Source organism: Colius striatus, chromosome 12 (assembly GCF_028858725.1).
Source record: "Colius striatus isolate bColStr4 chromosome 12, bColStr4.1.hap1, whole genome shotgun sequence".
NCBI lineage: Eukaryota > Metazoa > Chordata > Aves > Coliiformes > Coliidae > Colius > Colius striatus.
The window spans coordinates 1,282,312-1,306,102 of NC_084770.1; the positions used below are offsets into that span (position 1 = coordinate 1,282,312).

General features: G+C 50.5%; 2 protein-coding genes across 9 annotated transcripts; both read left to right on the forward strand.

Moving 5' to 3' along the window:
* Positions 1–45: 45 nt before the first annotated feature.
* LOC133626467 (spidroin-1-like) lies at positions 46–588 on the forward strand. Its single transcript, XM_062006011.1, has one exon. It carries the CDS (start codon positions 46–48, stop codon positions 586–588), a length of 543 nt encoding a protein of 180 aa, XP_061861995.1.
* SAP130 (Sin3A associated protein 130) lies at positions 142–23,333 on the forward strand. 8 transcript variants are annotated; one of them, XM_062005920.1, is made up of 21 exons: positions 142–220; positions 981–1,098; positions 1,907–2,142; positions 2,692–2,850; positions 3,961–4,072; positions 4,790–4,914; positions 5,739–5,863; positions 6,245–6,395; positions 6,602–6,692; positions 6,950–7,054; positions 8,108–8,249; positions 8,511–8,632; positions 11,876–12,178; positions 13,168–13,345; positions 14,595–14,699; positions 15,931–16,292; positions 17,637–17,885; positions 18,930–19,055; positions 20,192–20,295; positions 20,977–21,090; positions 22,210–23,333. In XM_062005920.1, the coding sequence occupies exons 2-21, from the start codon at positions 987–989 to the stop codon at positions 22,366–22,368; spliced, it is 3,180 nt and encodes a 1,059-aa protein (XP_061861904.1). In that variant the 5' UTR covers positions 142–220; positions 981–986; the 3' UTR covers positions 22,369–23,333. The 8 variants fall into 8 exon arrangements, with proteins under 8 accessions (XP_061861904.1, XP_061861908.1, XP_061861909.1 ...); XM_062005924.1 differs by lacking the exons at positions 142–220; positions 22,210–23,333 and adding exons at positions 562–627; positions 20,533–20,665 and having other exon boundaries at positions 20,977–21,065; XM_062005922.1 differs by lacking the exon at positions 142–220 and adding an exon at positions 564–627 and having other exon boundaries at positions 17,640–17,885.
* Positions 23,334–23,791: the final 458 nt, after the last annotated feature.

Here is a 23,791-nt window from a genome sequence, read left to right on the forward strand (position 1 = left end):
CGCCGCTCTCGCGAGATTCGCGTGAGGCGGCCGCGCGCGGACTCCATGTCCCGGCAGCGCTGCGGGACGCGCCGCCGCAGCCAATGGCGCGGGGGAGGCGCGGGGCCGGGCGGGGCCGGCCGCGGCCAATCCGCCGTGAGCAGCCGCGGCGGCGGAAGCGGAGCCCCGTTCTCGGTGCTGGCGGCTCAGCCGCGTCTGCGGCGGGACACCCCGGGCGCAGGTGAGGCCGCGGCCGGCGCTGCTCCGCGCCGGAGAAGGGCCGCGAGCGGGTGGGGGTGCGCGGCGGCGGGGGAGGAGCCCGCGCCTGGCCACAGTGTTGCCGGGCGGGCGGCCGAGGCGGCGGCGAGAGGCGAGAGGCGGGGCGCGGCGGCAGGACCGGGGCGGGCGCGTTGGCGGACGAGCAGGGCCGGCGGCAGGGCAGGAGCGGGGAAAGGCGGGGCGGGGGCGGGGGCGGGCGGCGCGGACGGGGGCGGCTCCGGGCGCCGCCGCGCTCCCGGGCACATCCGGGGCCCGCGGCGCCTCACGGCGGCACGGGCGGCCGTCATCGGCCAGCGCCCTCCGCCCCGCCGCTGGCCCGCCGCGCCGTGAGGTCATCGGCACGGCGGCCGCTCGCTGGGCGCGGAGTCGGTCGGTCGGGGCGGCGGCGGGCGCGGGGTCGGTCGGTCGGGGCGGCGGCGGCAGGCGCGGGGTCGGTCGGGGCGGCGGCGGGCGCGGGGTCGGTCGGTCGGGGCGGCGGCGGGCACGGGGTCGGTCGGTCGGGGCGGCGGCGGGCGCGGGTCGGTCGGTCGGGGCGGCGGCGGGCGCGGGGTCGGTCGGTCGGGGCGGCGGGCGCGGGTCGGTCGGTCGGGGCGGCGGCGGCGGGCGCGCCGCATTGGCGCGGGGGGCGGCGCCTCTGCGCGTGTTGTGTCCCGCCGCGCGGGGGGGCGCGCGCCGCTCGCGTGACGTGCGTGACGCGACGTAACGGTCGGCGCTGCCCGCAGGCGGACATGAGCTCCCAGCAGTTCCCCCGCTCGGGCGCGCCGCCCGCCGCACTCGGACCAGCGCCGCCGCCCGTCGCCTCCAGCGGCTCCGCCGGCCTCGTCGCCCCCGCCGCCGCAGGTAAGCGAAGGGTGCTCCGGGCTCCACGGTCCCCGGCCAGCCACCGGCTCCAGGGGCGTGAAGCCGTCCCGGCGTCCCCTTCTCCGCTCCCTGCGGCTCCTCCGGTGGCGAGTGGCAGCCAGCTGGAAAGCTGCCTCGGGGGAACAATAACGTGGGAATGAGTTAATTGCCGGCTCTGAAAAGCGTCGTCAGGGCAGAGTTGCTCCTTTTGCACCTTTCCGTGCGTTTCCCTATGCCCTCAGCCCCCTTTCTGGGTGTCTTTAGCAGAAGCAACGGGCACAAAAAGGGACATTTCATGTGGCTGGCAATGGGGTGGGAGCCCCGGTTCCTCCTATCCCTGCCAGGATTGCCGGCGTTCAGCAGGCTGCTGGAGGTGACTGGGGGAACAGCTTCATTATCGAAGGGCTTATACTTGGTTTTCAGCCTAATATTCAGAGACATAAATGAAGACTTTCTGATGCTACCAGTTTGACATGGGCTTTGTGGCACTTATTCAATAATTGTGTGTTTTTCACTTTAAAGAAAAACTAGTGAATCTTTGCTAGAAGAATGTGTTTAGATGGATCTGTCAGGGATGACCCCGGGGTGCCTAGTATTACAAAGCCCTTCATTTCCAAGGGGTACCATTAGAAGCAATGCCAGAGTTCCAAGGGTTTTAATGGATGGAAGAGGTTTATTGTAAGGATGGATTTCTTTTATTTAGACTGTTTCTGACATCACATTTCTGACCCTAGTGGGTGGCCAGTGAGAACCTGTTAACCTTTTCTACCTTTTTCCTCAGAGCTCCCTTTTTCTTTTCTTTCATTAGTGAGTGATGAATCTAGTCGTGACTCAGAAGTTACTCCCAGAGAGCACGTTGGCCCTGCCAGCTCTATACAGCCTCGAGAGGAAAAGCAGGAACCAGTGGTGGTTCGGCCGTATCCACAGGTTCAGATGCTGACACAGCACCACCCTGTCCAGTCTGGTGCCCCAGTGACAGTGACAGCACCACCAGCACATTTGACTCCAGCTGTGCCACTTTCTTTTTCAGACGGGCTTATGAAGGTAATGGGAAGGTTCACAATCCTTAGGGTAAAGAGTTAAATCTATATTACAAGGTAGAGCATTAGGCAGAAATAAATTACCCCCTAAACTGCCCATCTTTTGTTTCTTAAGCTTGCTTTACTGTCTCCTGGGTGTCACTGCTCCATGTGATACATTGAGGGCTTCGTAGTATCATAGCGTGATTTTGGGAAGGGATTGGATTTGTTTATCTCTTAGGAGAAGAGTAATTTCAATCAGTTCTTCTCTTGCACAAATCTTCTCTTTGTTGAAATGTCCAGTGTCTGTAGGGGAATACCATAGCCCTAACAGATCCCACTTGTGACTCATGCTGTATATTAGAAGCTACATATTTCCAGTGCAAAAGATGCCTTTCTTTGACCCAAATGAAAACAGACTGGCTCTAGATGACCAGTACCTCCAGACACTTAACCATACTTAGCCAGACACAAAGCTGACTTTCTCTCCAGGCTTTGACCTCCAAAACCGGTTTCTGCTTCAACATTGAACTGTCATTTGGATTTGCCAACCTTTCTGTTGTATTTCTTGCAGCCTCCCCTGAAGCCCACCATGCCCAGCAGGCCCATTGCTCCTGCTCCACCCTCTACTCTCTCAGCTCCCACGAAGGTTCCTGGGCAAGTTACTGTGACCATGGAGAGCAACATACCACAGGCTCCAACGATTCCCGTGGCAACGATCAGTGGGCAACAGGTCTGGGTTTTTAAGTTGTATTGTTTTTTTGTTCCAACTCGCTGCATGGTCTGGTATACTAATGTTGCTATAACTGAGATGGGCTCTTGCAGCAGGAGGGTAGAGGGAGTGGCCTTCCCCACTCAGTCACCACCGGTGGTTGGACCAATTCTGCTTGGAGCATTAAATGGCAGCCTCAGGTGTTAGTAGCTCTTTGGAAAACTGCTGATTTGTTGTAGTCATCCAACAGAGGTAGCACAGGGAATCTGTGAGAGCAGAGCCATGTCCACAAGCTGCTATGGAAATGAGACTTTCCTTAAAAGCTCCTGCTGTTTCAGTATCACTTGGAGGTTTTATAGAGCAAACTACTGAGACTCATTGCTGCAGTGTTCTTTCTCTCTCCTGGGAGCTGATCAGATGAGACTAGTTGGATAGTTCAAGGTTTTGGAGTGTGTTCTTACTAAATCACTAGTGACAAAATTTGAAGGGAGGAAGGTGTGTAAAATGCTTTAGAATATTTTTTCCCCTGTAACCTTGACTGCAGAGCCCTTGTAGTTTGAAGCTACTTTGCCAGAATACTTATTACGCAGCCTCTGAAGCCTCAAGAGTTTTGACGTAAAATGCCTTTAGATGGATTTGAGTTAGGCTGACTAAGGATGTGCAGCAGTTTCAATGGGTCTTTATTAATATCCCTGGGAAGTGCAGAATGATAGGAGAAAAGAATTCATTTGTTGCAGCATTTGCCAGGTTCCTCCATCCTCTCTCCTTTACTGGAGAGCTGGTGTGAATCTGTGCTGTCGCCATCGCTGATGGCAGTTGTATCTTTCTGGTTGACAGATGAAGGACCACTGGCTGACTGTCACTCATGTACCAACCAGAAAAAGAGATGAGTGAAATGAATAAATGCTTACATCTTCCACACACAATGTCAGCAGGCTCTGTAACATGAGCCTATGGAAACATCTGCCTCTTTATCCACTCAGCTTGTAACGTGTGCAACCTTTGTACCCCAAGTGTTTCTGCAGAACCTCCTTTTTTGCCTTTGGGACTGAGATATGGCAATAATATGGCCATTAATCTTGTTGACACAGCTCATGGTTTATGTGGGGTTTTGTTATTCAACTTTTGCAGGGGCATCCCAGTAACTTGCATCATATCATGGCTACCAATGTGCAGATGTCTATCATCAGAAGCAGCGCTCCTGGGCCTCCACTGCACATTGGAGCTTCTCACCTACCCCGAGGTAAAGGTCTGCCTGTGCTTGTCCCTCCTTCCTGCTCTCGGCCTCTGGGGGAAGTGCATCTAGCAGCTAACCCATCAGCTGTTATAACTGCCAGCATCCGTAGGGGACTGCTGGCCTTCAAAGAATGATATTGCCTTGAGCCATGTAGGGCAGGAGTGTGTGGCAGTGTTTAAAGTGTTGGCAGGTACCAGCACATCTGTGCTGTTAAAACAGGCAGTGCTTTAAAGAAAGTATATAAACTGACCTATCCTGCAAGATATCATGTGTGGTTTTGACAGCAAGACTTGCTCACCTGTGACAGTGGCACCTGTGCACTCATGGGGCATGTCCTTGTACTCATCTGTCAGAGGATGGCTTGTGCAATTTGTGTATGCTAACATATTGTGCTGTGCCCATCTGCAAATACCCACTAATCTAACTGATTTACCTTAGACTGACTTCCATAGCTTGAGAGAGAAAAAGATTAGATTTGCAATATAAGGTTATTATAGAGGGAACGAGAAGTATCAGTAAAGCCAACTAATTTAAAGTCATACCTTCCTTTCTCCACTCTTGGGAACTTTATGGATGTTTGTTGCAAGCCTGCCTTCGAAACCTGAACTGATGTGAAGTACATGTAACCTGCACCAACCCTCAGCTGACCTCAGGGTCTGTCTGTGGGATCTCGAGGGACTGTTTGGGCACAGGGTGGTTTAACACTCTTGGTTTCTTTTCCAGGTGCAGCGGCAGCTGCAGTGATGTCCAGTTCTAAAGTGACCACAGTCCTGAGACCAGCTTCACAGTTGCCAAATGCAGCTACAGCTCAGCCAGCAGTGCAGCACATCATTCATCAGCCAATCCAGGCAGGTAGCAGCCAGGTGGCTCTGCAGAACACTGAACACCAGCTCCAAATCCTTCCTGACACTTAGTTGCAATATATAACCTCTAATTGTGTATTTACCAGGTAGAGGCTGCCCTCAGCTCTCTGCCAGTTGTTTCTTGGGTAGTTTTTAATAGCAAGTAGTGAAATACATGCATTAATCCTGTGGGTTTATTTTCATCGTAGTCTCGGTGCCAGAAGCTGAGGTTTTAACTGTCTCTAAAGTGCTTAGAAAACTGTAAAGAGCATTTAGTTCAGATATAGTCAAGTTTCAAAGCCTGGTGCTATATGCTTGTGTTGGTTTATTCTTTAATATGTGTACTGACATAGAATTTTTTACAATCTCATTTTAATATGCTTCTGTATATCTTGGCTTAAGTACACATACAAGGAGAAGGTTGTAGATATCCTCTGTCTACAGCAGTTCAGTGTTAGGATAAAGAGATAGACACCTCTGTGTTTTCAATTAAGATCCCAATGCAATCACCTTTAACTTCCTGTATATATTTGGATAAGGATTTCTTTTCTTTCTGAAGGGAAATGACCTTTGGTTTGTTTCCTAAAGACCTTGAAGGGATTGGGTCTTGTTAACTTTGTGGTTACCAATTCCTATGATGTACGTGCTTGGAAAACCGGGAGAGATCTGTTTAGGGGCTTGCAGATGAATTTGGAAAGGCTGGAAATGTCTCAGAACACCAAAACTTAGTGATGAGATGTAGGACAAGCAGTTTTAACCAGTCATTTCTAGTTACTCTTGAAACAGCAGGATTTTGCTTCTGAATGTGTCTCTTTGACTCGTTTTTATAGTCTCGTCCTCCTGTGACAACTTCAAGCACTATTCCTCCTGCTGTGGTGGCAACTGTCTCTGCCACAAGAGCTCAGTCCCCAGTTATAACCACAACAGCAGCTCATGCTACAGAATCAACCCTCAGGTAAAGATGCTTTGAAATCTACACTGACGTGACAGAGGCTGCAGGAAGGGGAAACCTGTGGGTTAATCACATTTGCAGGAACTTGTGCCTAGTTCAGCCCATCTCTTATTTTGTGGGGTTTGTATCTTTTTTATGAATACACATGGAAATGACACAGGAATGTTGAGAGGCATCCCTGACAGAAAGTCTCCTGTGAAGGACTCTACTCTCCTGCTTGGCCACATAGGACAGATGAGCTGGAGTTCTAATTTCTCACACTGCTTCACCATGTAGTTATTAACAATGCTGCTTTCACAGAGGAGAGAGAGGACCAGGGCTGGTGTGTGTCCCTGCATTTTGTCTTTCATATGGTCATCTTCAGTTGTTTTTCTTTCTCCTCAGTCGACCCACCCTGTCTATCCAGCAGCACCCACCCTCTGCAGCTATTAGCATCCAGCGGCCTGCACAGCCCAGGGACACAGCTACTCGCATTACACTGCCCTCTCACCCAGCTATAGGAACACAGAAGCCCCAGCTCCACACCATGGCTCAGGTAAACTGCAAGAAGAAACAAAACTCCCTCTTGCTTCTTCTAGGTGTCTCTTTTGTTTGTAGCTTGAAGGTTAAGATTAAATGTGGGACAACAGTATTTGATTAGAAATTCATGTTCTTTAGAGTCCATGTAACACGATTCCTCCAGAGTACATCTTTGAAATGTACTAGTCTTTTTAACTTGAAGATTTTCTCTTCATTTCATAGAAAACCATTTTTAGTACTGGTACTCCAGTGGCAGCAGCAACAGTGGCACCTATTTTGGCAACAAATACCATTGCTTCAGCAACCACAGCTGGTGAGTATTCATAATGCTGCTGGGGGACATGTGTGGGGTGGACTTTTTGTCACTGCAAGATGGAACCTGATTACATTTGAAGACTTCTTTATTTATGTGTTTGGAAGTGAATGAGCAGATTTCGTGAGAGAAATTACTGGATCCTTCAGGAAGGTTGACAAGAGTTGGGGTTTTTGCCCACTTTCTTTGGATACAGATATACTGGTGGGATGGGGCTCTGTAGAAAGATCTTGTATGGGTTTTCTCTTTCCCTTTAGGTTCTGTGTCTCACACCCAAGCGCCCACAAGCACCATTGTCACCATGACAATGCCCTCCCATTCTTCCCATGCTACAGCTGTCACGACCTCAAACATCCCAGTTGGTGAGTTTTAAGAAGTGTATGCAACAGATGCTTCAGTTCCTCTGTTTGTGCTGGCAATGTTTGTGCATGTTAGTGAATTAAAGAGGGGATGAAAGTCAGTTCAAGCTGGGAGAAGCCAATTAACAGGTCTGCTGTGGCATAATTTTTATTACCAGGAAGAAATAGATGTTCTAGGAGGAGCAAGTAATAAAAGGGATCATGAGCTTACTCCACTGAATTTTTAGACAAGGTTGCTCCTGTTGGCATTTCAGGACCTGCATTGTGTACATACTAGCAGTCATGTCTACTTGGTGATAGAATATGGGTTTCATAATGGATATTTCTAAGTTCCTTTCTGTACTCCTTGAGGTGTTGGGTGTAGCCTGATTGAGTCTGATTAGTGTGTTCATTTGGTGGTAAACACAAAGGTCTAGAGGTGGGAACTTGATGTGCCTGGATGTGGATGTTTCCTGCCTGTCAGGTTTCCGACTGCATGTTTCATTTTATTCATCTCTTGTTTTTTTTCCTGCTGACCTCCTTCTTGTTCTTGTGAAACCTTGTCGTATCTTTCCCTACCATAAATTTCCAAGGATTGAAGTTATATTCCCATACATCAGTGTTTCCTGTAAAGTTTTTGTAGCATTTCCTTTCATTTCTTGGCCTCTGTCTATTTCTCTGCCTTGATCTCATTTCCCTTGACCTCTGTCAAGTTCTGCTTTGAAAACTTGGATAAATAAGTTCTTGACAGCAGAAAGGAGTGTGCTGATCCTAACAAAAAAGTAAATGTAATTCTGTTTGAGCACTGGGGTAACTCTGTTAGCAAATATAACTGACTTATGCATTTCTAATATCCAGGAGAAATTGATGAAAAATGCTTTGCTTACCTTGTTATTTCTGCCTGTTGAGGAAAGCTGTCGTCACTGTGGGTGGGAAATGATCTGAGGATGGGTGGGGATTCTGGGGGTTCAAGGGGAAGGGAGCACTGTTGGGAGGTTTTGCCAGGAGACTTAATCTCACTTCTGCAGTGTTCATCAACTTTGACTGTCACATAACTGCATGTTTGTCTTTATGCAGCTAAAGTGGTTCCTCAGCAGATCACACATACTTCTCCTCGGATCCAGTCTGATTACACAGCAGAGAGGAGTAATCTCATACCACTCTCTAGTCACCGGGCATCTCCAAATCCAGTAGCAATGGAAACCAGAAATGACAACAGGTGGGGAAATAACAGCTCTGTGAGTGAAATTGTGTCTGAGTAGGTTCTGCTGCTTCTCTGAGTTCTGACAGACTGGAAAGAATGTGTTTTGGAAAACGTGGAGTGGAGAGAATTTGGTAGTTTTGAATTAATCAAGGTAGTTGAGATACTTGATAGTTTATGGCCTGAGATTACCAAAGGGGGGGAGTGGCCTGAAGGCAGGGGTTGAAAGTGAACTGTTGGAATGGTGTATGTAACACTTGCTTTCTCTGGTGCCTGTAGGCAGTCGGTGCCTGTCCAGTTCCAGTATTTCTTACCAACATACCCTCCCTCTGCTTATCCTCTGACTGCACACACCTACACCCCCATCACCAGCTCGGTGTCCACCATTCGCCAGTACCCAGGTAAGACCAGCTCTGGGGCAAGCAGCTTCAGCCAAGAGGCCTTTTAGATTTGATTCTGACCATCTGCCACAAAACAAGACTCTGGCTTGGTGTCTGAGAGAAAGAATCACGAGCAAAGGCTATTGAAGTGCTTCAGAGGCCTACTATGTACAGCCAATAACAGTGTCACATCAGATACCCAAGGCTTTGCATCTCTAAGTGAAAGGATTTGTTTCTACAAATCAAACAGTTCAACTCCTCCAAACCCATTGTGATTGATGATAAACAAAACCTGAGCAGCATGTGCCCTGATGGCCAAGAAGGCCAATGGCATCCTGGGATGCATCAAGAGGAGTGTGGCCAGCAGGTCAAGGCAGGGTGTCCTCCCCCTTTTGCCTCCTGCTGAGGCCTCATCTGGAGTCCTGTGTCCAGTTCTGGGCTCCCCAGCTCAAGAGGGACAGGGAACTGCTGGAGAAAGTCCAGTGCAGGGCCACCAAGATGATCAGGGGTCTGAAGCATCTTCCTTATGAGGAAAGGCTGTGGGACCTGGGGCTGTTCAGTCTGGAGAAGAGGTGGCTGAGGGGGATCTTATTAATATTTACAAATATCTAAATGATGGGTGTCAGGTTGGGACAGCACTCTTTTCTGTTGTATCTAGCGAGATCACGGGGTAATGGAAAGAAGCTGGAACACAAAAAGTTCCATTTAAACACAAGGAAAAATTCATTCACTGTTGAGAGGAGGGAGCCCTGGCCCAGGCTGCCCAGGGAGGGTGTGGAGGCTCCTCCTCTGGAGGTTATGAAGACCCACCTGGACACATTCCTGTGGACTGATCTGGGTGGACCTGCTTTGGCAGGAGGGTTGGACTGGATGATCTCTGGAGGTGCCTTCCAACCCCTGCCATTCTACAATTCTGTGATGATTCTGTGAAGCCCAAGCAGCTCCTTAGTGCTTGTTTTAATACCCTGGTGTTCTGACAGTCCCCTTGCAAACTGTACACTAACGTGCAGAGAGATTGAGAACCTGAACCAAAAATCAAGGAATATGCTGCATTGCACACTTTTGCACTAGTGGCCTCAAAAGGATGGAACAATTAATGGTTGAGCTGTTGCAGTCGTTTGCAGATGGTTATAACATGACGTGTAATGTGAGCCCATGTAAGCCAGCCCAGACTTGGGTTGTTCTGTGGCAAAAATCAGAGCAGTTTTACCTTACTGAGTGGTTCAGGACTGTTCTCTTATAATGTGATCATTTCCACAGTCCAAACTGTAGGAATATGCATGATCTGCATTTTGATGCAATGTCTGTGTCTGCTGGCAGTATGTTACCCTTGAGCAGTGCAGAGGGAATTCAGGAGGACTTGATGATGACAAAGCCCAATTGCTGAATGAGCCTGCACAAGGAACCAGTGAGTTACTGGGGCCTGTTCATTGACATTCCAGTGAAAAGTTGCAAGTCTGGACTGTAAGTTGTCAGGATTTGAGGTGGGTTTCAGGGCAATTAAATGACTCCCAAAAGGGACAAGTGAGCTTCTTTGGTACCTTCCTGCACTCTGGCTGCAGATCCTAAAGGAGAAGATGCGGGTGAGGAGTGATCCTTGGTATCAGCAGCTGTGGTTGAGGAGAGCTTACAGAGCCCCTGGTACCAGTTTTGGCAGCCTACTGGGATCATGGTTAATGCTGGCTTGCTTAAAAGCAGGTGTAGGTTTTTCAGCAAGAACTCATCTAAAGAGATGTTTTGCTTGTTAAATTGACTTGGAGCATTAGTTGAAGGGACTAATTCTGGTAAGAACTGGTGATAACTCAGAGGATTGGAGGTGTCTATGCTGAGCACAGCCAGGTGAGGGCTTAGATAAAAGAACAGGAGATTTTTCAAAGATCACTCGAGATAAGGAGTCTTAATGCACAATTTTGAGGAAGAAGGTCAACTTTGGCTTCTGAATGCTGGCTGTGCTTTACAAAAGTCTCCCAAAAGGATTTTGTTGGAGAAGTTCTGCAACAACAGTGTTTTGCATAAGATGTTGCACTAAGAGAGTTCATGTGCCAGACTTCATACAAAAGTCATTTCCAGGGACCTGGTGACAGATTTCAGGTTTTTTGTGGCTGTTTTGAGAGTGTCTTGTCAGCACAAGAACTTGATAGAAATCCTGTGACAATGACAAAACCAGCTTGTTCTGCAATGAGAGGGCTCTCCATTGTTAGCAAGCAAGTCCATTGTTGGCCATTGTTGCACTTGCACTCTGTATATAGCTGCAGAAATGGTGGTACTGTTCTGAAAAGACCTTAACTCTGGAGAGCCAGGAACTGCAGACAGCCTCATAGGTTAACGGCTGCCAGCGGGAAGCGTCGCACGCCCTGTAGTGCCTCTGGGAAGATGGAATCCTGGTTGCTTAGAGTTGTAAATTCAAGCAAGGGGATTGAACTTTTCAGAATAGGTGCTTCACTGGGAACATTGTCCTGCCACAAAAAGATTTTGTGTTCAGCTGTGGGATCCAGCCTGAAATTGAGCCCTGTACTGCAACAAAAAAGACTGTACCTCACTTCAGAACAGGAAGACTTTGTGTGTGTCTGGGGAGGGGGAATAAAGAAAAAAGCCCTGTTTCGAGGTATTTACACTAGAGTCTCCCCTTTCTCTGCCTGCTTTCACACAGTCAAAGGTTTGGGGGGTTCTATTTATATCTGAAGCAAAGGGAAAAATTGCAAATGTGGGTACTCTACAAGTGTTGCAAAGTAAGATAGTGAGTAGAAGTAGTGCAGAGCTCTCTGAGACTGGAAGCTGAGTACAGGCATGTGATTGGAGTCTAAGTAAAAGCAGAATTCAGCTGGATATTATAGAATGACAGAAGGGTGTGGGAGTTGGAAGGGATCTCTAGAGATCATTCAGCTCAGCTTCCTGCTACAGCAGGTCCCCCTTGATCAGGGGGCACAGGAACGTGTCCAGTCCCGAGAAGGAGCCTCCACACCCTCCCTGGGCAGCCTGGGCCAGGGCTCCCTCACCTCAGCACCAAAGGAGCTTCTCCTTGTGTTCCAGCTGATGGCCATTACCCCTTGTCCTGTCACTTGAGACAACAGAAAGAACGTGTCACCCCATCCTCCTGACATGTCATTGCAATCAGAATGGAAGAGTCAAGAGTAACGTTTAATGCTCCTGGATGACGGATGCATCGCTCCGGGCAGCGTGGCCTGTGGCAGTGGGGGTGTGGGCAGAAGGTGCCGGGCAGGAGTGACGAGGTCTCTGTGTGTGTGTGTGTGTCACTGCCCGCAGTGTCGGCCCAGGCGCCCACGTCGGCCATCGCGGCTCAGCCGGGCGTCGGAGTGGCCTCCACCGTCCACCTCAACCCCATGCAGCTGATGACAGTGGACGCCTCGCACGCCCGCCACATCCAGGGCATCCAGCCGGCGCCCATCAGCGCCCAGGGCATCCAGCCGGCGCCCATCGGCGCGCAGGGCATCCAGCCGGCACCCATAGGCACGCAAGGACTCCACCCCGCCGCGCCGATCGGCACGCAGGGGCTGCAGCCGGCGCCCATCGGCGCTCAGCAGCCACAGGCCGACACCAAGGCTTCGGGTAAGAGCGAGCGGCACTGCGGGGCCCTGGTCAGAGCGACTGAGCCCCTGGCCCACACCCAGGGCTGATGCTCTGCTTGTTTCAGTGCCCATGATCCCGTTTTGGACACTAAACATGTTCACACGCTCCCGTGCGTGGGAGATGCACCCATGTGTGGATATTCTCCCAGCAAATATTTTTAACCTGGGCTGTAACTGATGGCTGTTTGAAGTATCCAGGGTGGAGTGTGTGGGTAGCCTTGAACTAAGGTTACTGCAGTGGAAAAGACAGGTAGTGCTTGATCCTTGACAATTATCTGCAGTAAGGACTCGCGGGAAAAGGCATTTACAAAGAAATAGTGTTCCCCAAACTGTTGCTGCTACACATTAGATCAGAGGAGCAATTAAAGTATGGCCAGGCCCCTTCAGTTGGAAACCCAGTCTGTGTTAGAAACCATTGTTTGTTAAAAGCGATTGGTCTGGTGAAACCCCATCAACTTAGTGGAGAAATGGGATGTGTGGCAAGCAAGAGAATATGCTGTTGCAAAGCTGTCAGGTGTGTGGCATGGTGGCTTCCTGCCTCTGCATCCCTTGGCTAGCCCAATGGGCTTTGGCAGAGTCACAGCACAGAGGGGTGACGGTGCTTGCTGCCAAGTGGCATGTGCTGCCAGGAGGGGTGTTCTGCTGACCCAGCTCTGCTGGTGATCTCCCCAGCCATTTCTGCTTTTCCCATTTCTTCTGGAGAAGGTGATGTCCTTAGCAGCAGTTGTTAGGCTGGAGGTAGCTTCCAGCTTCTCTGTAGAAGGTTCAGTGATCAGACTGCTTGTAGCAAAGGTATTGCTTACAAAACAGTCTGCCAACACTGCAGTTGAAGACACAGAAAGTCAAAGATGCGTGGCCAGTCTGTGCTCTGCAAACACCTGCTTTGTCATTAAACTTCCTGAAGTAACTGCTGCTTTTCTCTCTTTCTGTCTGTCCTCTCTCTGCTGTGTTGATGCTCATCCTTCCCAGCAGTAGTCTTGGCAGATGGAGCCACCATTGTAGCCAATCCTATTAGCAACACGTTCAACACAGCTTCTGCAGCAACTACAGTTGTGCAGACCCACAGCCAGAGTGCCAGTGCCAGTGCCCCAGCCCAGGGCTCGTCCCCGCGCCCCAGCATCCTCCGGAAGAAACCAGCCACCGACGGGTGAGTACAGCTGCAGCCGGGCTGGGAGTGACACCTCTGTGCAGCGTAGCCTGGCTGGAAGGAGTTGTTTCACTGCAGATGGAAAAGTTCTAGCAGCTGAGTCAGGCAGCAGTGGCTGTGTGTAACCTGCTGGTCTGTGAAACACGCTTCTTTTCCTCCCCCAGGGTAGGACGTAGCGTTTTTTCTTACTGTCAGTAAGAAGATGAGAAGAAGGGCAGCTTGTCTCCTAGCTCTTGAAAGTGACCTTCTGAGGGAAAGTGGATTTGGGCTTTCTTGCTTAGTGTAATGAAAACAAAGAGTTCATAATCTACTAAAATTAGAATTCTGTGCTTTGTCTTCAGTGCTTTTCTTGGAAGAATATGTGGATGAGTAGAAAGGACAGGATTAGTACCCTGCTGGGAAATCTGATTAGGGAAAAGGGAGGGAGTAACTTAAACTCTTAAAATATTTTATGTCATCTAATTTTAAATGCTTGGATAAAGAGGCAAGAGACAGCTTTAGAATGAACAATGCCTTTTCTCCCCACTGATGACTGAAAACATTTGGAACTGATGTGTCCCCTGAGACTAAAATTCCATATTTGTTTTTATTTGGGTGGAAACCTTTTTTAAGGCAGAGAAGCTGCAGGCTGTAAAACTGAAACAGAAATGAAAGAAGCAGAGGTAAATCCCTGAAGAATGTTTCCATTTAAGAGGCTGATGATTTTCGACAACAATTTGACTTCCAGCCCCACAGGAGACTGAGTAGTCTCTCAGATACTTTTCTGTATTCAACCCTGTGCTGCTTAACATCCACATTCAGGGCTTGAAGCTTTAGAGCCAGGCTTAGACAGGGTCTGGTCCAACTAAATGAAGCAGATGCCTGTCTGAGAACTGTTTAGTTCAGGTGATTTGCTCACTCTTGGAATAGCAATGGAGGATGGTGGCACAGCCAAACCTCCCTCTGTCCACTGTTGGAACTTGGCAGTCTGGTGGCAAAAGTCAAGCTGGCATTCTTGGTCAAGTCCTAAATGGGAGTGAGACTAGACCAGAGCAACTAAACTTTTGTCTTCAAAGAAAATGAAACGTGGAATTTGAAAAGCAAAACGAGACTTTTCCTGTAGCGAGTCGGTTACACTGAGGAGCGAGTGGAAGGATACAGCTGCAACTCCTCTCCTGGTTTGGGCAAGAGAGGGTTGATTCCTCTGCTCACTGTGGTATTTGTTGTGGCATTAGAGAGGTGGAATCTTGAATGTGTCTGTCTCTTGCAGGCTGGCAGTCCGGAAAAGCTTAATCCCACCTCAGCCCCCTGACGTAGCCAGCACGCGCGTGGAGAGCGCCATGCGCAGCACGTCCGGCTCCCCGAGGCCTGCGGGGTAAGGCTCTGGGAACACCCAGCTGCACCTCAGCACCTTCACTGCTCTGCTTGCATTTGGGTTCTTTAGCTACTGCAGCGTTTTCCTTTCAAATGTGTTTAGAACTAGTCAGTGTGAGGACTTGGGACAGACCTGATGAGTTGTGCTGTTGGGAAGCCGAGGCAGTAGTGAGCTTTCAGAGCAACAAACATAAGCCCATCTGCTCTTGTAAAGGATAGGCCTGGAAAATGTTATCTGTAGTACTTGGAAGTCAGTGCCTGAAGACACGTAAATGGAGCTGCTGTCCTGCTTCAGTTGAGTTCAGTGGCTTTACAAATCATTGTTTCGTACCTGTCGGCCACAGTGGGAGCTCTTGCAAACAGGGGATGTGGGGACAGTATGGCTCTGGGTAGAAGTTCCTCTTGTCTGCATTTTGAGACTACCTTCATCCTTTTACAAGTATTTTGAAGTTAGCTGAGTCCCTCATGAGATTTGCTTGTTACAGTTAGTGGAAGAACACAGCACCTGTAATAAATACAAAGGATTAGAAAGGGAGGAAGAAACGTACCCGAGAATGGCACCTTCTGCCATTGTTAAACACGTGATTGAGTTAATTGGGTTAATCGTGGGTGCAGGGAAAACTGGATGAAACCATAGAATTGTTTTGGTTGGAATAGACCTTTAAGGAGCAGGCTGAGGGGGAAACTCATCAACACTTATAAGTCTCTAAAGGGTTGGGTGTCAGGAGGATGGGTCTTCTTCTTGGGAGGTTTCCAAGCCCACCTGGACACGTTCCTGTGCCCCTCTGATGGAGGGGAAGCTGCTGTAGCAGGGGGTTGGTCTGGGCAATCTCCAGAGGTCCCTTCCAAGCCCTACCGTTCTATGATAGGGTGAGGGGAGGGCTTGGACTCTATCAAGCCCACCACTAACCCATGGCCCACAGCACCTCACCTCCACCTCACCTTTGCAACAGCCGCAGGGCTGGGAACTCCCCCACCTCCCTGGGCAGCCTGAGACACCATCTAACAACCCTCTCAAGGAAAAAGTTCTTCCTAATAGCTGCTCTAAACCTCCCTTGGTGCAACTTGAGGCCATTTCCTCTTGTCCCATCACTCATTGCTTGGGAGAAGGGACCGACCCCACCTTGCCACAGCCTCCTGTGAGTGCAGCTTGGCCGCCTCCCTTTGTGCTAGGAGGTCACAGAGGAGATGCAGTTCTCTTCAGCCAGGTTTGCTTTTCTTTTGCATTACAGTGCCAAGCCAAAACCCGAAATCCACGTGTCCATGGCCGCTCCCGTCACCGTGTCTATGGAGGCAGCGCCCAGCCAAGGCGGCGAGCAGCCCACCATCGCCGTGCCGCCCACCTCCCAGCAGCCCCCCTCCGCCATGCCGACCATCATGGCAGCAGCCAGCCCCGGCTCGCAGCCCGCGGCGGCGCTGAGCTCGCTCCCCGGCGCCGTTCCCCCCGCCGTCCCTGCCTCCTCCGCCATCGTGGCCGCCCCCGCCGCACCCGCGGCCGGCACCGGCGCCCTCTCGGCGGTGCTGGGCCCGCCCATCCCCGAGATCAAGATCAAAGAGGAAGTGGAGCCGATGGACATCATGCGGCCGGTGTCTGGTAGGTGGCTGTGGATCGTCACGGGGCTGCTCCTGGTGTTGAGGCGGTGGAGAAATGGGGATTTCGGCAGCACCCATCCTGAAAGTGAGGCGGCGTCTCTGTGGTAGCGCAGACCAGTCCCAGGGCTCGTCTGTGCTTCCTTACTCACAGAGCTCCTCTCTGCCTCCTCCCTAATCTCCCATCAAATCACTTGTTACTGTGACTGCTTTGCTCAGGTGGTCCAACTGCAGAGGGCCTGTGTGAATTCCTTGCTGACACTGCCCACACTCAGCACCAGTGCCAGCATGTTATGGGTCAGTCAATATCAGTCTTCCCACAAGTCCTACTGTTCATTTCCAAAGGCCTTTCCTGTAGGTGAGCAGCTAATGACTGGTGTAGGACTTCACAGAGCCTTCCTGTGATTCATGGATACTTTTCCCTAGAACTGCTTAAAATACCATGAACATTGCCTTACTTACCCAGCTTGGCCAGAGCTGCTACTGGATGGCATGATCAGTAAAATTCAGATCCTTGTGGATCTCAGGTCAGGCAAAATGACACAAATGCATCCCACGTTCATGAGTATCAGGGTTTGGATTTTGTTATTGTTCTTATAACTCCCCTCAAAGCTGGATGTTGTCCTGTGGTGGAAGAAGCTGCTTGCTACAGGTGTCTCTGCAGCACAGGCAGGTAGCATTAGGCTCTCCAGGGTTCTTTTGTGTCTTCCTGAGGATTGTCACTATGCCAGATGAGCAAGAGATGCCATCCCAACATTTTTTTAGTGTGCCCTGAGTCACAACTGATTGAGCTCTGAATGTCAAGGATTGTTCTCTTAAGCTCCCTGCCCTCTACTGCACAACTTCAGAGGGGTTGCTTGCTGCAGTAGCATCCTGGTTCTGTGCTGTTGACTTGGCAGTACCAGTAGGCTCTTGCAAGGAGAGCACCACAGCCCTGGTTTGACTCCATATGGCTCTCTGCTTACAAGAGGAAAAGCTATTGACTGTGCTCCATGCTGGGGTACAGACAGAGGGATCTCTTTTGACAAGGCAGATGTTAGCATGGGTTGCTTTTTGTAGCATTACCTAACATATGCTTCGAGTGTGAGGGAACTGAGGAACAATTGTCTCTGCTTTCATTCTTCATGCTTCTGTATATGAGACACTAAAGACCTTAGAGTACAGCAGCAATTGCTGCTGGCTCCATATCTGGCTTTCCAACACGTGGAGCTGAAGTGCTCACACACTTCATGCTCCTCAAGATGCCCTGAGGTGGGAACTACTGTTGGAGCTGGTGTTCAGACTATGTCAGTGTGTTCCATTGATGCTGCTGATGATTTGGGTTCTTTTCGTCTCGCTTTCCTCTCAGCAGTCCCACCATTGACTACAAGTACCGTGTCTCCATCTTTGGCATTGCTGGCCAACAACCTTTCAATGCCTCCAAGTGATTTGCCACCTGGTGCCTCCCCGAGGAAGAAGCCCCGTAAGCAGCAGCACGTCATCTCCACAGAGGAAGGGGACATGATGGAGACAAACAGCACTGATGATGAGAAATCCACTGCCAAAAGTTTGCTGGTGAAGGCAGAGAAGCGGAAGTCTCCTCCAAAGGAGTATATAGGTAATGTCATCTCTGATGTCCCCTTGTGTTCAAGGGTCAGTATGTTATCTTTGTTTTGTTCCTCAGAGAAGACACTCTGTCATTCTCTCCCTCTTTAAGTATAAATAATACACAATCCAAGTATCTGTTCCTCACCACTCTCTTTATAGTGGTGCTCAGGGAAAATGACCTTTCTCAACACAGAGAGCATAATTTTGTATCAGGTGGTGCTTACTGATCTGCTGCTGGAGATCTGTCATGCTGATCTCCTGCTTTCATGGAATCCCAGAGTGATAGGGGTTGGAAGGGCCCTGCAGAGCTCATCCAGCCCAGCCCTCACCCACAGCAGGTTCCCCTCCATCAGGAGGGACAGGAACATGTCCAGATGGGTTTGGAAACCTCCTGAGAGGGAGCCTCCACACCCTCCTGGGGCAGGGCTCCCTCAACAGCAAACAAGTTTAACCTTGTGTTCCAGTGGAACTTTTTGTGTTCCAGCTTTTGTCCACTACCCCTCGTCCTGTCACTTGAGACAACAGAAAGAAGTACTGCCTCATTCTGTTGACAGACACCTTTCAAATACTTCTGAGTATTGATTGGGTCCCCCCTCAGCCTTCTCTTCTCCAGGCTGAACAGCCCCAGGTCCCACCGCCTTTCCTCCTCACACAGATGTTCCATCCTCTGGGCATCTTGGTGTCCCCGCACTGGCCTCTCCCCAGCAGTTCCCTGTCCCTCTTGAGCTGGGGAGCCCAGAACTGGACACAGGACTCCAGATGAGGCCTCACCTGGGCATAGTAGAGGGGGAGGAGACCCTCCCTTGACCTGCTGGCTAGTCTTAACCCCTAGGGTGCCATTGGCCTCTTGCCCACGAGGGCGTGTTGCTGCTCATGTTTATTTGGTGCCCATTAGCACTCTCAGGTCTCTCTGCAGAGCTGCTCTCCAGCAGGTCACCCCCAGCCTGTCCTGGTGCAGGACTCTGCACTTGCAGAGACAAACCTCATGAGGTTCCTCTCTGCCCACTTACCTACTCCCCAGTAATAACAGCCTTTTCCCTGGGCCCCTCTCTAGATGAGGAAGGTGTCAGATACGTCCCCGTGCGCCCCCGGCCACCCATCACGCTGCTGCGGCACTACCGCAACCCCTGGAAAGCCGCCTACCACCACTTCCAGCGCTACAGCGACGTCCGCGTCAAAGGTCAGTGCCCTGCTCCCGCTCTGTCACCCCTCCAGGATCAGCCACTCCAGCCTGTCTGTCCTGGGGCTCCCAGGAGCATTCTGAGCTAGCTGCCTTTGGTAAACAATCCCCTAAAAAATTGACATTGCCCTTTGGAAGACAAGAGTGGATCAAGCAAGCTGGTGACTTCTCTTAGCTAGATGTTGCCTAAATCTCTTCTGCTCTCAAGATAAAGGAGGGAAGAAGGGAAGGAGACCACACAGAGTTAGCTAAAATGTTATAAAAGAATACAAATGTCTGTTGAGAAACCTGTTTATGTACAGGCACAGACCCTCATGAAAGAAACCCCCCAAAGCGGTGATACACTGCAGTTTAGTTTTCTGATCTTACTACCTAACAGACCTGCCAGTTGAATCAAAAGCATTCTGCATTTAGTGTCTTTAGTCGTGTCAACTCGCAAATGGGCTGCTAAAGAGGAGGGGATATGAGGAAAATGGAGATCAGATACTGGTTTTTAGGCCTTTTAGCTAATATCTTCGAGTTTTTAAGCAGATTGGGTTTTCAAAACTGTGCAAATGTATCAAGGAAGGGAGCAGACATCTATTTCAGTGGTAAAGGATGGACTTTTTACTTTCCCATGCAGGGAGTTTGAAACCCTGGGCATTACATTACCTAAATGGAGAAAAGAATTGCTATAATATAACATAGATAATTGGATAGAATATAAGTTCTCTGGAAATAGAAATAACCTGTTAAGAAGCAAGAGCAGTGGTCAGGCCCGTGGTGGCTTTTCTGCCTGAGTCAAAAGGGTCATTCTCATTTGTGTCAGGAAGTACAGAGAGCAGGATCTGGGTTGATGTTTTGCTTCGAGAGGCCTGATGAACTCAAGCAAGTTGAGTAACCATAGAATCACAGAATGGTAGGGGTTGGAAGGGACCTTTAGAGATCATCCAGTCCAATCCCCCTGCAGAAGCAGATCCATCTAGATCAGGTCACACAGGAACACGTCCCAGCGGGTCTTGAAGACCTCTGAGGAAGGAGCCTCCACACCCTCCCTGGGCAGCCTGGGCCAGGGCTCCCTCACCTCACAGTGAAAGTTTTGCCTTATGTTTAAATGGAACTTTTTGTAATGTGTGTTTTGTATTTCCTGGTGACAGAGGAGAAGAAAGCCATGCTGCAGGAGATTGCCAATCAGAAAGGCGTGTCCTGCCGTGCCCAAGGGTGGAAGGTCCATCTCTGTGCAGCACAGCTGCTGCAGCTGGTAGGTGAATGGGGCTTGTCAGCTTCATGACACGTGGGGGAACACGGAGCTGTATAAGACAGGAGGATGTTTTCACAAGCTCGGTACACGGTCATCTGATATTGGGATGACATCCTAAAGGACCTGGTGTGTAGTGCCCAAAGGGAGTGGGACGTAATTCCCCTTTCTCATAAGTGGCTTGGAAACTTAAGGGTGTTGATTTTGATCCAGACATAAGAGCTGATGTATTTTGTACAGATGATCAAAATTGGCAACTCCCTCCTGCCGATGCACAGGTGTGAAGAAGCGTCTGTTTGGGATGGTGCGGCTGATCTGAGGAGGCAGCACTGATCCACATTCCTGGATGCTTCTGTTTCAGGTTGGGGGTGAGGTAGGTGCTCTGCATTCTAGCACCAAACTCCCCAAAACCTCTGCATTCCTGGAATAGCATTATGAGAAATAGGGGAAGCAGTTCTGGTTAGGATCCATGTTTGTTCAGAAGTGGAGCAATGCTGTCAGTAGGGCGTTAGCAGCAACGGTAGTGCCACACTCCACGCCAGAGAGGCTCCATCTTCTGAATGACCAACACGAGGCAGCTGAGAGGGGAATGGATTGGCATCTTCTCTGTGTAGCTTTGTTCGTGTGGGCGAATGCTTTCTGGCCTCGTGGGGAGCCTTCTCAGGAGGTGCTGATGTCTTTTAGACCAACCTGGAGCACGATGTGTACGAGCGGCTGACGGCTCTGCAGGAGGGGCTCATCCCAAAGAAGAAGGCAGCAACCGACGATGACCTGCATCGAATCAATGAACTGATACAGGTGGGCTCCTGCAGCCTCTCAGCCCAGCAGAACTGCTTTCCTCTTCAGCTCAAAATATCCTGGTTTAAGAATCATAGAATCATTATAGTTGGAAAAGACCTTTAAGGTTATTGAGTCCAAGCGCTCACCTCACACTGCCAGGCCCATCACTAAACTAAACCACAGCCCTCAGCACCTCAGCTATGCATCTTTTAAACTTCTCCAGGGATGGGCACTCCCCCAGCTCCCTGGGCAGCCTGGGACAGTGCTTCATAGCCTTCTCAGAGAAAAAGTTCTTCATCTCTAATCTAAACCTCCCCTGGCACAACTTGAGTCCATTTTCTCTTGTCCTGTCATTACTGGAGAGAAGAGACTGACTTCCACCTCACTCCAATCCCCTATCAGGGAGCTGCAGAGAGTGCTCATGTCTCCTATCAGCTGCCTCTTCTCCAGGCCGAACACCCAAAGCTCCCTCAGCCTCTCCCCAGCACCCTAGTGCTCCAGACCCTTCACCAGCTTCGTTGGCCATCTCTTGCCACGCTGCAGCCCCTCAGTGTCCCTGTGGCAGTGAGTGAGGGGCCCAACACTGAACACAGCCCTGGAGCTGCAGCCCCTCAGTGTCCCTGTGGCAGTGAGTGAGGGGCGCAGCACTGTACACAGCCCTCGAGCTGCAGCCTCACCAAGGCCCAGCACAGGGGGACAGTCACTGCCCTGGGCCTGCTGGTCCCACTAGTGCTGATCCCAGCCAGGATACCACTGGCCTTCTTGCCCACCTGGGCACGCTGCTGGCTCCTGTTCATCTGCTGTCACCAATCCCTCCCAGACCCTTTCCCTCCAGCAGCTTTCCAGCCCCACTGCCCCAGCCTGGAGTGGTGCCAGGGCTTGGTGAGGCCCAAGGGCAGGAGCAAGCCCTTGGCCTTGTTGAACCTCACACAAGTGACCTTGGCCCATTGACCCAGCCTGTTCAGGTCCCTCTGAAGGGCCTTTCTGCCCTCCAGCAGATAAAGAGCTAAAAGTGGCTTAACCCCCCCCCTCCCCACATAGAGTCTACTTGTTGTGTCTCCAGCGTCAGCAGTCAGCAGTATTGGGAAAAGGCCCCGTGGTTGCTCTGGTGTTAGTGACGATGGTGTTTCATTTCAGGGCAATATGCAGAGGTGTAAACTTGTGATGGATCAAATCAATGAGGCCCGAGACTCCATGCTGAAGGTCTTGGATCACAAGGATCGTGTTTTGAAGCTTCTAAACAAGAATGGAACTGTCAAGAAAGTGTCCAAATTAAAGCGAAAGGAGAAGGTCTGAAGCCAGAACAAGGACTCTGGAAATGCAGAACGTCTACAGAATGGAGGTGAACCTTTTTGTAGTTTGGGTTTATTTTTAAGCAGAGCATCTGAATAAAAAGGATGAGTTTAGGGAACAGATGGCAACAGATGGACATGTGAAGCCTGGTGACCTGAAAGGATTGTCACTGATCTGTCACAATGAACAAAGATTTCTCTCAGGCTCATCCCTTTTTAAAGTCTTTTCCAGTCCCATTTGTTTAACCCTCCTGATGTGTCAGTGCCTACTAATTGGAAGTAGTGATGCAGTGTGTGGTGGGCAGGGCTCTGCTGTTGGGCAGTGTGGGGGTGAGCGCACAGAAGGTGCATCTCCAGCTGTACCACCAGCAGGAGGGGACAGTCACTGCCCTGGGACTGCTGGTCACACTATTGCTGATCTAAGCCAGGATGCCCTTGGCCTTCTTGGCCACGTGGGCATGTTGCTGGCTCATGTTCAGCCGCTGTCACCAACCTCCCCCGGCCTTTTCCCTCCAGGCAGCTTTCCAGCCCCTCTGCCCCAGCCTGGAGCAGAGCTGCACCTCCAGCAGGAGGCTGGTGACACCCGGCCAACAACCCCAACAACAGCCACGCCTCAAAGCACTGACGATGGCACCACTTTGACTTAACCCATTCAGTTCTTGTTCTTCTGACCTTCCAGTGTCTGAAGTAGCCTTCTTAAACCAGTGCCACTGCACTAGGAGATCTGACACATCCAGAATCTCCAATGGCTCAGAAGTCCTAGCTGTCAAGTTAAAAAGAAGGGGGAGGGAGGGGAGGGAAATCATTTCAAAGTGATTCTGTAGTGTCTGTGTGTGTGTGTGTCGGTGCCCTGGGATACTCGTTTTGAAGTACCTCTTGCAACAGAGGGCTTCCTGTAGCTGGTGTAATGTTAATTGTATGTACCACATACATCTGAAACCATTAATAAAGGACTTGGAGGTTTTTGTATGTGAGCAGTTTGTACACCTTTATACTAGTGAAACTGCTCAACCTGTCAACTCAAAACCAAGTTAAAGCCTCGAAGCAAGCCTTCAGTGGAGAATGAACAGAACGTGGGAGAGCAGTCAGCCTCTTGTGCTGTGGGAGGATAGTGTCATTCACATTCCAGCTCCTGAAGGTGCCGTAACGATTGCCCCTGCTGCATTTAACATGAATTTTTGAGCACCCTTGCCAAAGCAGCTCGTTTTCGGTCTCCCCAGCAGGCTGCTTCAGTTTCAGTAGCTAATTCTGGCCTAACAATACGTTTTGGTGTTCCTCAGCCGGTCAGAGTTGGTTATTGACAGGGTTGCCCAAGGCCGCGGGGCTGAGGCGCTGAGGGCCGGGGGGCTGGGCTGGGCGGGACTGCAGCAGCTTCAGGGCTTGTCCAACGCAGCCGCGGCGCTGCTGCCGGCGGCCTCAGGCGGGCG

Coding starts and splice junctions, on each gene's coding strand:
- LOC133626467 (XM_062006011.1), top strand. CDS start 46: ATGTCCCGGCAGCGCTGCGGGACGCGCCGCCGCAGCCAATGGCGCGGG.
- SAP130 (XM_062005920.1), top strand. CDS start 987: ATGAGCTCCCAGCAGTTCCCCCGCTCGGGCGCGCCGCCCGCCGCACTC. Junction 17,886..18,929: donor TCCTCCAAAGGAGTATATAG/GTAATGTCATCT, acceptor GCCCCTCTCTAG/ATGAGGAAGGTGTCAGATAC. Junction 19,056..20,191: donor CAGCGACGTCCGCGTCAAAG/GTCAGTGCCCTG, acceptor TCCTGGTGACAG/AGGAGAAGAAAGCCATGCTG.